This window comes from Astyanax mexicanus, chromosome 4 (assembly GCF_023375975.1).
Source record: "Astyanax mexicanus isolate ESR-SI-001 chromosome 4, AstMex3_surface, whole genome shotgun sequence".
Taxonomy (NCBI): Eukaryota; Metazoa; Chordata; class Actinopteri; order Characiformes; family Acestrorhamphidae; genus Astyanax; species Astyanax mexicanus.
In genome coordinates, this window is record NC_064411.1 from 35,794,176 (window position 1) to 35,810,594 (window position 16,419).

The window sequence follows — 16,419 nt, forward strand, 5'->3', positions numbered from 1 at the left end:
TAGTAATAATAGGCTACACTAAAAAACAAAACTTCAAATTGTTCTCCTTAAGGTGATTTTTTTTAATCAGCTGAAAAAAATATTGAATTGCAACATAAACTATAGCAAACTTAACAAATTTAAAAAAAATAACAAGTGTCTTGTTAAAAGTTGGTGTAACTAAACCATTTGTTTTGACAAAATGTACAAATTGTAGTTAAACTCTAGTTGAGGCCAAGCTGACTACTCTGCTCTACTGCACATGCTCAGTTTCACTCTTTAGCTAAACTGTGTCTAAGGAGCACTTATGCAGGGGTTTTCACCGGATGTTGCTCATGCTATTTGCATATTGGGCGTGTCCTCCTACCTCTCACTCACCCTCAGTGTGTAGTCATTCCCCACAGACTGCTTCTCCTGGGAGTTATGTGATTTGTATAATAAATGCCAGGTTGTAATGTTGAAGGCCGTAAGAGTAAGTTACTGTGTTTTTTGTTGCTTATTGTGTCTATATGTTGTCTAGGTCCAGCTGGTGATACAATGTTTGTGTTGTAAGCTTATGTGTCTGACAATGAAACACATATATAATAGTCATAAGTCTTGGTTAACTTAAATAGAAAAATGTATATAGTGTTGTGTTCATTATGTGAGCTTGACTTATGTAAGTTATGTGATTGACACATGTTAAATGTTTGTCAGCAGAAATAGCAAGAACAAAATACATTTTTATAGAACATAAAGTGATTTTTTTTAGCTGACACAATGCAAAATATGTAGTTGAACCAACTACTAGGTGTATTTGGTTCACAAATAATATTTCATTGACTCAATTGATTTTCTTTCATTGGGCCAAAATTCTAGGGTTGTCAGCAGAACTTATAAAATATGCATCTCACAGAACTTAAACTAGGTCAACAGCAAAAAAATATATAGGTGTAAAACATTTCTAGAAATGAGATTTAGTGATTTTTTGATGATAGCCTGCCTCAACTCAATTGATCCAAAACCTCGGGTCTGAACCATCTCGAAGTGTTTTCACACACAAGCACTACACACTGATGGTGTATCAGTGTCAGAAAATGAGGGACACAACCAGTATGCAAATAGATTGTGCTAGAAGCCAATGGAACAGAAGCTGCCAATGGCAACAGACTAAATTTAGATTAGAGAGCACTTAAAACTGATAAGTTTCTTTGATTTTACCAAATTGAAAACCTCTGGAATATAATCAAGAGGAAGATGGATGATCACAAGCCATCAAACCAAACTGAACTGCTTGAATTTTTGCACCAGGAGTAAAGGCATAAAGTTATCCAAAAGCAGTGTGTAAGACTGGTGGAGGAGAACACGCCAAGATGCATTTAAACTGTGATTAGAAAAACAAACAGGGGTATTCCACCAAATATTGATTTCTGAACTTTTAAAACTTTATGAATATAAACTTGTTTTCTTTGCATTATTTGAGGTCTGAAAGCAAATAAATGCTCTAACTGACAAAATTTTTGTTTAATATTTGGGAGAAATGTTTTCTATAGTTTATAAAATAAAACAACAATGTTCATTTTACTCAAACATAAACCTATAAATAGCAAAATGAGAGAAACTGATTCAGAAACTGGTTAGAAATATCCAATTTTATGTAAAACAGCTTATGGAGTTACAGTGTAGCCCAGACATCGTTCAGCTATACTGTTAGACTCCCACAATGCACCTCACTACCTCCCCTACCTCACCTTATAATCAAAAACCCATTTGAAGCAAAACTTCTAATAGCCAGTTTTCAACAAATTAGCAATGAACTCTTTTCCCCTCTTTCAAATCATGAAGCTCCAGCTTCAGCAGAACAAACGTCCTTCATTTAATTATCATCAAACATCAGAGCCGCAGACAGACCTCACAAAATATAGACCGTTATAAAATGAAGACATTTGTTATCTCTGCTCTTAATAATCTCTCTGTGCTCCTCTCTGCCTGATTAATCATCAACTGATTTACTGGATGGATGTAGCCAACAATATACTGCATGCAGGCTAATAAAAACAACAACAAAATAAATAAATAAATTAAAAAACACCCTAAAAACATTACAAGCAATTCAAACAAACAAACTAAACTAAAAAAAAATACTGTTTACTGAGGCTGTTCTGGGAAAAGAACATTAGTAGAAAAACATGGACAGTTTTCAAGAGCCATATGCCAATAGCAATTTAATCGCATGATGCATTTCCTTACAAGATTAAAGTCAGGAGATAAACAAACCGGCTGCTTTCTCTTGATGAGATTGGAGATAAAATAGGGAACATTAGCCGTATGTGTGAGATGAAAATCCGCAAACCAAAAAAAGCGGGTTCACTTATAAACATCAGACGATTTCAAGCTCTGAAGCAGCTTTGCGTGTTGAAAATAAATAATAAAATAATAAATGTAAAAAAATACACTTTGGACAAACCAAAAAAACAAATTACTCTAATTTGTTACACCTTAGTATATTTTTATATAAAGAACTACCAATATTATCATAACTCTGCAACTTCAAACCAACATACTGTAACCGTTAGAAACACTGAAAAAGTAATTTGCTCTAAAATCTTACAACACTGAGCTCTTGACACCAACAAATAAATTACATTGCTGCATGCCTAGGATAAGGTAGCTTTGGGCAACAGACAACACAAAGATGATAAGGAAGCCAGAAGCCACACCCAATATGCAAATATATGGTGCCAAGAACCTATGGGGAAGCTGTATGAACCAACACTGTAGAAAGAGCATTGACACATGTACACTCTAAGCCCAGATAAGTTAAATTTACTTTTTAGAAACCGGTTATCTTAAAAAGGTAAGTAATGGGTAATAAAAACTTACGTTAGCATAACTTAGAACATCAAGTTATTACAACTACAGGGGAAGTTGATTTACCTTTTTTACTTTTTGTTAGGACCAGAGGAGTCAAGTTCACTGTTTTTTTTCTTTTTCTTTTTTTTAATAACAGGGAATAAAAACCTGAGTTAATATAAATCAAAACATCAAGTTATTACAACTTCTTGGTTTATTTCTAAGGTAGCCCAGGGGGAATCACTACACACTGATGGGGAGTGTTAGTCAGAAACTGTTGGACACACCCAGTATGCAAATAGATTGTGACAGAAGCCAATGGAAAAGAAGCTGCCAATGGCAACAGACTAAACTCAGTTATTATAAGTTGGTTCAACTCAAAGATCTCAGTTTGAATAGTACAGTATATGTGCCCACTAATGTTCAACTAACTCAGAATAGTTGAGTATTGTTTAGAAATCTCCAATTTTATGTAAAACAGACTTAAATCATTTGAGTTACTATACGTGTCAAAGCTCTTTCTACAGTGAAGGGTCGTACAGCCTTCCCATAATGCTCCTGGGACCATATATTTGCATATTGGCTGTAGCTTCTCCCTTACTTATCATCTTTGTGTTGTCTGTTGCCCAAAGCTACCTTATCCTAGTCGTGTGATAAAGTTGTATAGGTGTTGATTGTGATGCCTCGCTGTTTACAGGCTGTAAAGGCAAGTCACCTTTATTCTGTGTTTTTTGTGTTTATAGTCAACAAGCAAGCATAAGTTGGTTAAACAAATAAAAAAAAGAGTTTTCTCAGTAATTTCTTTTTATGCAGTGTATAGACTAGTATTTACAGATCCGTCACCTACCTTTCCGACATGTTGTGCTTCAGGTCCGATGTGCTCTTCCAAAACGAAAAACTGATTCCACACCCAGCCCCTCTTGGGCCGGTGATGGGGGTCCTTCTCTCCCTCAGGGGGGTGTCTTGTCAAGTTGCGGGCCCGTGCTGTCCGTACAGAACCCTCAGTGGGTTTGGTCAGGTTGTGGGAGCGCGGGATTAGGGCGGGACCAGCCGGAGACAGGGTCCCGAGACCCGCCTGGAGCGCGAAGAGGCACAGCAGCAGCAGCAGGGAGCTCAGGCAGGCTGCGCCGCCGCCGGCCGCTCTCATGTTAAAGAGTGACCCGCGGGCGTGCCAACCGCAGGCGCCTCCGATCGCAGGTCAGGCCCGGCCGCCCAGCTCAGCACGCTGCGAGTTCATGATTTAAAACGAGCCGTCCAGAGAGAGCCGGAGAGGAGCATTCACATCCTGGAGCCACGGCAGCGAGGGGAGGGGGTGAGAAGACTCGACTCAGAGAAGACTTCCACCGGGGACTCACCAGAGGCAAGGGAAAACAGCCATAAAACATCTGTGAAAAGAGAGAGAACGTCTGTTTACCGCTGGAGGAAACTGAAACCCAGCCAAAATAAAGATATGAACCCTCTCAACTCTCTTATAAACCCTCTTATTTTTCAGTTATTAATCATAATTCATTGTATTCATTTAATACACAAACACACCTTATTACCCAGTAATAAGACAACTATTTATTTTACTTGGTGCACTTTTTGGGGAAATTAATAACAATTTATTATATTGTTTAGTCTGTAACAGTACAGCATAAATAACGGGGACGCAGAATGGTCCAGCTTTCTAAAGCACTACCACCATGATCAGGAGATCATAGCTGGTTCTAATCCCAATTATGCAGCTTGCCAAGGGACCTATCCATCTGACAATAAATAGTCTGGTTAACCTGGGGTTTGGGTTTGTTTTCTGGTCTTCAAGTTAGTTGGCCAATAAAACTTCTTTGAACAAAGCTGGATTTTTGAGCCTTTTGATATTGTTTGAGTCCTACTGTTTCAAATTTGGGTGCCTCTGATACCTCTTTTCCACCAACAAAGTGCTGGAACCAGAGCCGGTTCCTGCAGACCTGCGAACCTTTTAAAAATCGCCCGGGTTTCCACTGCTTTAAGGAGTCACTCACTATGTCAATATGGGCGTAAACAGAAGTCGGGGGACGATTTGAAAACAACATGGCAGAACCCGAGCTCCTTCTGGAAATTGTGCTGCTATCCTCGGTGGACGACTGTTGATTCATTTTCATTCATTTAGCTGCTTCTGCTGCTCTTAGCTGTGAATGAAGGTGCGGTTTGTAAACAATTTTGCCCCGGAGACGCTTCAATGCCCCGCCCTTTGGCCGCTTGCGTCACAGGTTCACTGGTTCCAAACCAGCAAGATTGTGGGGCCAGAAAGGAACCGGCTTTTCTGGCCGAGAACCTGTGATTTTGAGGTGGAAACACAAAGAACCGTTCAGGAACCTGGCGCCAGCACTGGCACCATGCCGGTGGAAAAGCACCTTGAGAGCATTAAGACCCAGACCCAGACGTCAGCAGGGGGGTGGTATTATTTTGATTGTCTGATTTGCTTACCAAAAGAAAGAACCTGAGAGGGCACTGCAGAGGCAGAAATGACCCCAATAAAATAGTTTTTTAAAAGTTATAAAATGTTTATACAATTTTAAGCAGTACTAGTATGTTTTATGTTTTAGCTTTTAATGGCTATTTAAGAAATGTAGCCAAGTTGGTCATGCTAGAACTCCGGCCAAACCATCCTCCAACATCCAAAGAAAACCAAAGGGAATAACCTATGCTAGTCAAAACCTTAACCAATCAACTAACAAAGGCTGTGATTTTTTCCTTTTTGTTTAGCAAGAAAAGTGTTTCCAAACAAAGTTGACAAAAAAAAACTAAAGATTCCAGCTTATATATTCATTTTACAGCGATGAGAAAGCAGCGCATGACAAGGGGACACTCCTCTGAATCATTTCAAGTGAGACCCAAATAATCTGCTGCTGGTTAGCCATCCAGTAAAATATCTAATACATTTTTGATGGAACAGCTGTTCCAGTATAATAGCAGGGATCATATCTGGCAGAGCTCCACTATAGTGACAGCGCAGCATGGCAAGTGGGGCGTGAACGGCTTAAAAACAGTTGGGAGACTGAATGCTGTGCAATTTTGGGTCCACGTCCCTTAGAAGACCCATAGTTTGGCGACTGCCTCGCTCTCAGTTCTGTTCATCTCGGCTGGGGACGACTGGCACTCAGCTCAGAAGCCTCTCCCTCCCCCTTGACAGGGCGAAGGGCGTAATGACAGAGACAAAAAAAAGGACATTCAGGATGAATGGCTTGGGAAACGATGAATCCGCACTCAACAATCAACACTGCGGGAGTAGAGCTCTGTTTACCAACAGGGAGCCGGGAAAATGCACCTATTGTGTCGTTTCATGTACTTTTAATAGCCTGTATGTTCCTCTGATTCAGAAGGCCAGCCAGGTGCCGTGTTTCTCGGATTGACTTTTTTTTTATTACGTTGTTTCAGTCATAGTCTGACACAAAATCAAATCTGCACATTTCTCTCCTTAAACCAAATCAATCAAACAAGATACATTTAGTGTGTTCAGTGTCTGACTTCTGCTTCTTTAACCTTTTTTAACCTAAATTTTCTCCCAGTTTTCACACAATTTAGCTTAACCAATTATCCCACCAATTCTAATGCTAGTCAGCTGTATACCCCCCTTTCACTAGTGATGCCACAACACAAGGAGGGTGAAGACCAGCACATGTCACTAGCACTAGCACCACTTTTTGAAATGCTGCTGCTGGTTTAGAATTGCCGAGCAGCATCACAGCGCGCTCGGAGGAAAGCGCAGAGACTCGGTTTCAATACATCAGCTCACAGATGCCTTCTTGATTGACTTCACCCTATAGAAGTGATGAGGGAAAGAGAGCAAGGACAATCGTGCTTTCTCAGGGCTCCGGCAGCTGATGGCAAGCTGCATGAAACGAATCCGCGATCCCATGATCATAGTGGCAGTGCTCTAGGCTGCTGGACCACTCGGCTCCCCTGCTACTTTTACCTTTTAAACAGAAGTTTAGAAATACTGTGTTACATCTGATTAGACACTTGCTGTTGCCACACGAGGGCGTGGAAGTGCTTCCCCCACTGCTTTATTAAGAAAAGGCAACATTTCAGTGGTTACAATTGAGTAGTGTACTTCTTGGTGAGAAATTGGCGTTGATGATTAAACATCTGTTTACTTAATTATATATATTTTGCATTTTGCAGTTGTCAGATTTGAAAAGGGTGCGCATCATAGACACTGCGCAAGGCATGCCTCAATGTTCATTGCTATCTTACACCCAGTCAGCAGTCTATTTTCAAGTCTTGCACTCACTCTGTTAAAATAGTTTAGGAATAAATCTACACTTATGGGCTTGGAGGTATGGAAGTAAGGTGTGTGTTTAGGTATATTTCTGGCATATTGCTATCTTGACAGTGGAAAACACAGGTGCACTACTGACTAATTTAAACCCTGACAACAGTCACCCATCAGATGTTTTTTTTACCTATCTTAGCTATGCACAATGTGCGCATACCTTTGCTTGTTAAACACACACACACACACACAATTGCGATGTAGTGAGCAAACCAAAGGTTTACATCAACAATAAGCAGAATAGAACATACAATAACATTTACAGAACTTTTACAGCGTGAATGAGCAGGTCAGTTTCCTCTGCTTCCTCTGCTGCGTAGAAATCACATGATATTTTCCTTTTGGAAAATTGCTAAATATCATTTTTAATAAATTCTAACTTATGAATCCTTTTAATTAATAGAAACAATGGAACTATTCAAGTCTACAATATGATATGGAGTCCCACAGGGCTCTATTTTTAGACTACAGCTATTGTTATCAGAGTAAGAAACTGAGGTTTTGGCTTATGTAAAAGGTTTAAGGAGCAGCAGAACCTCATGGCCTACCAATTATCATCATGCAAATTGCATGGTTGTATCATCAAGTGGATCAAAGCATAATCACGTATACTAATCAACACATTATTAGTCTCCCTGACAGTGAGTGGCCCTAATGACAGTCTAGTTTGTTTTAAGAACCCCCCGCCCAACTGTGATTGGTGCCATTCACTACCTTATGTGCTCTGAAGCCTCACCGATACTACGTTTGTATTTAATAACCAACTTGTCTGTTCTGAACCCTTCAGCTGATTACTGTTGGCTTAATTGTCACCTGCGTCAACTGTGATTGGTCTTTATCACCAGCTGGTTTGTTTTGAGACCGACCTATCAGCAGCAATTGGTCCTAACATCTGATATTTTTTCTGATACAGAATTTCCCTTACTGTGATTGAACCGAATCACCACATCATTCGTTCTAAAACATCCACCTAAATGCTACTCAAAACACCACTTTTTTTCCTAATTTCCCCCTTTGATTTCATTTGTTACTAATCACCATCTTGTTTGTTCTGAATCCTTCCAATGACTGGGATTGGACAACGTTAACATTTCACTTGTCCTATGTGCATCTCCTGACTCTGAGTCTTTAATGAATGACTTACTGCATTAAAAAAAAAAAAAAAAAAATCTGCAAAATCATTTGAGTCATTTTTATACTCATTATAATTTTAAAATCACTGTCACCTGTTTGCAGTCAACTTCAGTTTATCTCTATCTTTGCAAAGTATTGCCAACACGTATGCTTATTGCGCTGAAAAGCAGAATTGTTGAACCAACTTAAATGAATTGGTTCAATTGGTAACACATAATTGAATTAAGGTTTTCTAAATCAATTTAACACGTTGAATAAACACAGATACCTTAAGTCAGCTCAACCTAATTATCTGACTATTTGTTTTTTTTAAATTAACAGTTTGCATTAATGCTACTTAACCTAAAGGTAAAGCGAGACAACCTAAATCGTTTAAGTTTTAATAGCTTAAATGATTTGATCATAAATAAACACTGAACTAAGTATTAAGACTACTTAAGGGAATTAAGTTAACTGTATTTCATTTATGTCGATTTATGTATATCAAATACATGAACTGTTGCTTTAAATTTCAGCAAAAAAACAAATCCAGGACTGATATCTGGATTAAAAGTTCTGATTTAAAAAAATAAAGCCCAGAACAGGAAACACATCTTACTGACATAAGACTCAAAATAAAACATATAACAGGTATTGAACTTGCAACTTTGTGTGACTGTTATATATTGTATATATGTTGTATATTTAGCAAACATATCCTCACTCACACTCCACAACAGAAAAAAAAAGATTAACTTGCTCTTACAGCCTTAAACACTGGAAACAGACATTTAAATCTTATTACATACTAAAGAATAACGCACAAGGGAAGGTAGTCTGGGGGGAATAGCTGCTCAGGGATGGTGAGTAAAGGTGAGAGTGGCACCCAGTATGCAAATAATTGGGCGCAGGAGCCAATAGGAAAGGTGTTTTACTCATTAATGCTGCACTACACAAACATAAGACACACCCTAAAGTTTGGCCATATTTTACTGTCATTAATCTTTGCTGTCAGAGTAACTCTACTGAATCAATCCACCTTAACTCAAACTACACCCACAAACTGATCTTATACAAATGATCTGAATGTGAATCTCAAATAATTATTTTAATATTTAAGTTACAATCACTTCATTCATTCAAGTGAATTAAGTCAATGAATTTCATACTGCTTTTCCATAAAATTCTTTATGGCTTATGTCTTGTCCACGTCTGCTTTGTTCATTCATCAGATTGTTCTTATGCTTGACACTTGGAGGTTCTTACACTGACAAAAAATATTTATTGGCTCAACATTTTTTTTTGCCTTGACTTTTATTCAACTTAACTTGCCTCAAACAACTATAGTTAAGTTAGCTCAACAGTTCTTTTTCAAGTATTATTGGCTTAGAAATCTTAGTTAATTTAACAATTTAATATATATATATATATTCTCAACATACTTATTTCCATAGAACTGCCAATATTAACAGCATAATACTGGGGCAGCAAAAAAGAGAATACAGAACAAAGCAAATTTGCTCTTTCAGCCGACAACACCGAGATCAATCACTCAACACACATTTTACACTAACACATGCCTAGGATAAGGTAGCTTTGGGCAACAGACAACACAAAGATGGTAAGTAAGGGAGAGGCCACACCCAATATGCAAATATATGGCGCCAGGAGCCTATAGGAAAGCTGTTTGAACCAACACTGTAGAAAGAGCATTGACACGTGTAGTATAATAAAAGTTGGTTCAAACAATCAACAATCATTTTTAAGTTTTCAGGTTGAAGTTCTCTGAACTCATTTTATTGAGTTGCTCTGGCCGGTAAGTTCACTCCACTTAATAATATTAGTTATTTTGACTATACACTAAATCTATTTTTAGAGTGTAAAAATGTTTTTGTTTTGTTTTTAAACACCTAAAAACCTTTCATATCTGCAAGCATCTGACCAGATTATCAAGCATCACAAGTATTCTGTCAAAGTTCTATTGTGCATTATTATTAATTGTGATTTTGGCCCAAAAAAAGGATTTTCAAGTTTCAATTTTACTTAGGCAGGGTTGTCTATGGATTTTATGTGTTCTGAACTCATAAACAACGCTAGTCATCTTCATAGTCAAAACATTTGTATCATTTTTATGCATCGTATATTTCGATTTTTAGAATCACTGTCACCTCCACACTGTAAAACCCGATAATTAAAAAAATAGTTTAGTGTGGACTTTTTAAGCGGGATCTGGCAACACAGCAGTACTGTTTGTGGTGTAAGCAAACGTAGCATCAGCGCCCCCAGGGGAGAGGAGGGGGGGAGGAGATACGTTCTGTCATTACTAGCCCACCGTGCTCCGCAAAAGCAGCAAGCTGATTGGCTGTTTCTCCTGAGAGAAAATGTATTGGGGCTTTCATTTGGCGCCCCCTTTAGTGCAGCGCCCCTATGCATCGCATAGGCTGCATACCCCCTCTTTTAAATTGTATGTCTGGCTGCATTTTGGCTCCAGTGGAAACAATAAAAAGTAACAGAGTGACCAACAAGACACAAACCATATATAAATACTGTAAAGTAAATCCTACACGTGACTGTTTCATAGGTAGGTGTACTAATCCCTTAGCTCTGTACTGTATTAAAAAAATGTTCTGTCTCTGTTTGCACTTCAAGCATAATCTTAATATGACTGGTTATGGTTATACATAGTTAAATTACAAGAGATTTAGGAGAAAAAACACAAAAAGTTTTATTTATATTTTTTATTCTTATTTTTTATTCTTATTTCTATTTCTTATAGAATCAATGTGTGAGAGAAACCAGTCTGTTAAGTTTGCGTTATATGATTTAGTCAAATAAAACTCTAGTTTTCAAGCCATTTTTCATTTTTGAGGTTTTCTTTAAATTTCTTTTAAATTTTTTTTAAATCTCGTCTCGTTCTCGTGAACCCAATATCGTGCCTCGTCACACCCCTACCCAATAAGTTGACTAAACTCCAAACTTTTGTTGTAACCGATTACCTAATACATTTTAAGTTCATGTAATATAATTTTTCAGTACAGTGAACTTAACAAATACACATATATATATATATATATATATATATATATATATATATATATATATATATATATATATATATATATATATATATATATATATATATTTAAAAATATATTTTCCTTAACTTGTATTTAGTCTTCTTTCCAATTTTATTCAACTATTTTTTAAATACTCATAGAAAAAATGATGAACGAAAACAGTAAAGAATTAAAAGTACTGAGAGCACAGCGAGAACACAGAGCTACTGCAGCTCGTATTTAACTGTAACATGTGATTTACAAGTTTACCTAAGGTAGCCCCGGGGGAATCACTACACACTGATGGTGAGTGTTAGTCAGAAACTGTTGGACACACCCAGTATGCAAATAGATTGTGACAGAAGCCAATGGAAAAGAAGCTGTTAATGGCTAAAGACTAAACTCAGTTATTATAAGTTGATTCAACTCAAAGATCTCAGTTTAAGTGTACATGTGTCCACAAATGTTCAACTAACTCAAAATAGTTGAGTATTGTTTAGAAATGTCAAATTTTATGTAAAACAGACTTAATTTATTTGATGTCAAACAACTTCTGGGTTTACAGTGCAGTTTATACATTTCAAAATGTGTCATAAAATGTATATAACCCCACGGAAAAGATACCTGATAGGATTAGCCACCCATCCCTACTGTACTTTCTGTAATAATACAACTTTAGTAGAAGTATCAACATTCTGAACTAAGGCAATTAGAATTCTTTCTTCATTAACTGACACCAATTGTCCAATAAGCCTGTCTCTGCATCTTTTACTTGATAGTTCTACTTTTCCTATGCCAAAGAGAGTACAGAACGTCTGGTTGGCTTTCATTTTTAGATATTCTTTACTTTGAAATATCTTCTGCTAGAGTCAATAGAGCAAATTCAGATATAATGAGGAAATGGCTAAATGTAATTAAAGATGTGAAAATTCCTATCTTATCATGATCACTTTCTATTAATAGACTTTGTTTTATGTATATACTGTGCTAAATGTGTGGTGGTTGGTTGGGTGGGAAGGGATAGTGATGGGTGAGGTGAACTGGATGTAGTGGGTTGGATGTGGGTGGGGTGGGATGGGATTTAAAAAGATAAGAAAACATTGTCAGTTTTGTTGTTACACTCTGTTTGTTACATTTGTTGTCTGCAAAACGTAAAAAAAGGATAACTGTCACCAATATCTTTGCGAAGTATTGCCAACTGCGTACTGATCTTCCTTGATTGTGTTTGCCATTTGTAGTATTGCTGCTCTGGTTTTTACAGTTTAGGCCTCTGCTTTGTTCCTTTTTTTTCCAGTTTTTTTTTTCTTCTTTTGCTTGACACTTGGATGTTCTTACCCTTTTAGGCCTAGATTTTGTTATATTTCTAAATGTCTAACAACCTTTCATATTTGCAAGCATCTTCCCACGAGTCTCAAGCATCAGACATATTCTTTCTATTGCTTCTATTGTGCATTAGATTACGACTTTGGCCAGAAGTTTTACGTAAGTTGGATTGTTTATGGAATCTATATGTTCTGACCACATAAACAACCTTAGTCATCTTCATCTTCAAAACATTCGTGTCATTTTTATACTTCTTATTGTTAGACTATTAGAATCACTGTCACCAATATCTTTGCGAAGTATTGCCAACTATCATGCCATTGCAGTACTGCTGCTCTGGTTTGTACAGTTTAGGCCTCTGCTTTGTTCCTTTTTTTTTTAGATTCTTCTTGTGCTCAACATTTGGATGTTTTCTTAGCCTTTTAGGCCTAGACTTTGTTATATTTCTAAATTTCTAACATATTTTCATATCTGTAAGCATCTTTCCAGAGTCTAAAAGCATTACACATATTCTTTCTATTGCTTCTATTGTGCATTAGATTATAATTTTGGCCAGAAGTTCTATGGGCTCAGACCACATAAACAACCACCCTGGTCACCTTCACTTTCCCAAAACTCCATCAGCATTTCTAGATATATTTACATATCAGTACATGAATATGATTTCAGAGTGTGCTCAGAAATGTTCCCGGCAACAATGAGGCAACGTCCCATGTGCCCGACTTTTATACGGGTGGAATAAACATCGTGCTGCATAAACTGACAGCTGAACGTTCAGAGACCACGAGGATCCTGTGTTTGTGAGAAAGATGCAAGCGTGACTTATGAAAGCAAATTTAATCTCGCAGGAATAGCGTCACATCTCTTTTCTGAAAGAGCACTCTGCTTTCATTTATTGTTTTTTTTTTTTCTTTTTTTTTCTTCAGCAGTCTTGATTCGTCACACGATTTGAAGAGTTTCTGAGCTTCTTAGAAACACGGGCACACCTATCAGCATACAAATTATACATATATATACATACATATATATATATATATATATATATATATATATATATATATATATATATATATATATATATATTTTTTTTTTTTTTTTTTTTTTTTTTTAAAGATCCTGCTATTTATTCTCTAGTAACTACAGGGGTCGGACAATGAAACTGAAACACCTGTCATCATTTTAGTGTGGGAGGTTTCATGGCTAAATTGGAGCAGCCTGGTGTCCAATCTTCATTAATTGCACATTGCACCAGTAAGAGCATGAAGAGTGTAAAGGTTCAATTAGCAGGGTAAGAGCACAGTTCTGCTCTAAATATTGCAGTGCTACACAACGAAAATTATGGGTGACATACCAGAGTTCAAAAGAGGACAAATTGTTGGTGCACGTCTTGCTTGTGCTTCTGTGACCAAGACAGCAAGTCTTTGTGATGTATCAAGAGCCACGGTACTGTAAGAGGAAGCTGTCTGAAAGGGATGTTTGTGTGCTAACCCGGATTGTATCTAAAAAAAATGTAAAACCACGGCTGTCCAAATCACTTCTTCTTCTTCTTAATCCTCTTCGTCCCAGATGGGACATAAGGCTTCGACGATCTGCCTCCATCTGGACCTGCACCAGGTTAGATTCATCTCCTTTAGCTCAGCTGTCACCGTACGCCGCCAGGTGTTCTTGGGCCGGCCTTGCTTCCTCTTCCCCGGTGGAGTCCATCGTAGTGCGATCTTGGGAATGTGGTCTTGGTCCATCCTGAGAACATGCCCAAGCCATTGGAATCGGCTGCGTTTGATCTGTAGCACCACACTGTTGCATTTGGTCTTCTTATATAGATGTGCATTGGATACTTTTTCAGGCCAGAAGATTTGACAGAGTTTCCTGAGGCAGCCATTGTGGAAGGCTTCGACTTTTTTCATGTCATTTGATGTTACTCGCCAACACTCCGAACCGTACAACAATACAGATTTCACATTACTGTTGTAAAGTCGGACCTTTGTTCTTAAGCTATATTGCTTAGACTTCCAGATTTTGTCTAGACTAGCAAAAGCACCCTGTGCCTTACCGAGTCTTGCTCTAATGTCTTTTTGTGCAGAATTGTCCTTACTGACAAGACTTCCCAGATAGGTAAAGTCCTCCACATAATCGAGAGCCTGCCCATTCACTGTGATTGGTGCGTCTGGAGTGGCATTTATGCACATCACTTGGGTTTTGGACGTATTGATGTTCAGTCCTACCTGTTGGGCAAATTTGTTTAGTCTATCAGTTTTCTCCTGCAGATGAATGTACTTTGATGCAAGGACGGCAAGATCATCGGCAAAGTCTAGATCTTCCAGTTGGGAGAACAAAGTCCACTGAATACCCCTGGGTCTGTCAGTTGTATTCCGCATAACCCAGTCTATGGCAATCAGGAAGAGAATGGGTGAAATAGTGCACCCTTGCCGCACACCTGACTCCACAGTGAACCATGTAGATGGCTCACCACTAACAATGACGCTGCATTCAAAGTGACGGTAGAATGTCCCTATGAGAGTGACCAGTTTCGGAGGAACTCCATAGGCCCTAACAATCTTCCACAGGGTGTCACGATGTAGGCTGTCAAAGGCTTTGCGGAAATCGATGAAGTTGATGTATAGGGGAGTGTTCCATTCTACACTCTGCTCGATGATGTTCCTCAGAGCGAAGATCTGGTCTATACAACCCCTTCCTCTCCTGAACCCTGCTTGTTCCTGCCGTAAATCTTGATCAATAGCGGACTCGATTCTTGCGAGTAAAATCCTACAGAAGACCTTAGATGGTACTGATAGCAGCGTGATGCCCCTCCAGTTGTCACAATTTTGGGGGTTTCCTTTCTTGGGGAGTTTGACGATCAGGCCCTTGTCCCAGTCTTGGGGTATTACTTCCTTCTCCCAGATGTCTTTAAAGAGATCAGTAAACACGTTGACTGAGGTATTGAGGTCGGCTTTAAGCATTTCTGCATGAACAGAGTCTATGCCGGCGGCCTTCCCATTTTTCAAGGCTTTGATGGCAAGTTTGACCTCTTCCTTACTTGGGGGGGTGGTCTCGATGTCAAAGACACGTTCCGCTGGTGAGGGGTTAGCAGGATCCTCTGGCTCAGGGCAGTTGAGTACCTCGCGGTAATGCTCAATCTCAGGATCTGGTCACTCTCAGTGGTGAGGATGTTACCTTGTTTATCTTTAACAGGGGCCGACTGGCTGGTGTACTTGCCCGAGAGTTGCTTGGTGATCTTATGAATTGTGCTCAACTCACCCCGTGCAGCTGCACACTCAGCTTTCTCTGCTAGGTCCTCAACAAAAGCCCTTTTGTCACTCCTTGCACTCTTCTTTACCTCTCTGTCCTTATCCTTGTAGGCTTTCTGGACCTGCTCATGGAGCCTGGGTGATTTTGTGCTAAGCATCTTTGCTTTCAGCTGTTTTCTTTCTTCAATTCTTTGCCAGGTGCCAGGTGTTAGCCATTCTTTGTTCCCTCTCTTTCTGTAGCCCAGGACTTTGGTGGCTGCCCCTACGTAAGACTTTTTGATGTTCTCCCACTTGTCTTGTGTGTTCAAGTCTTCGTCTACAGATTTAGTGAGAACACAAGCTGTTCTTCAGTTCCAGGCAGAACTCTTTGTTGGTCTTGGGGCATCTTAATTTGGTTACGTCAAGATGTTTCCTATGTTGACTCCGCTTTTGCGCTTTCCTTAATTTCAGCTTGATGATGGCTGTTAAAAGGTAGTGGTCACTGTTCACATCGGCTCCACGGTAAACTCGAACATCTTGAAGAGACCTGCGCCACTTTCCGTTGATCAGGATGTGATCGATCTGGTTGATGGTG

The 16,419-nt window shown here is 38.7% G+C and overlaps 1 protein-coding gene across 2 annotated transcripts in view; it reads right to left on the reverse strand.

The window, feature by feature from the left end:
• Positions 1-16,419, reverse strand: part of cdh18a (cadherin 18, type 2a) — a 164,760-nt gene that overhangs the window by 110,818 nt on the left and 37,523 nt on the right. For both annotated transcript variants that reach the window (XM_049478517.1, XM_049478518.1), the window contains exon 2: positions 3,659-4,196. In XM_049478517.1, the coding sequence (XP_049334474.1) occupies positions 3,659-3,958 (300 nt within the window). In that variant the 5' untranslated portion in view covers positions 3,959-4,196. The remainder of the gene's footprint in view (positions 1-3,658; positions 4,197-16,419) is intronic.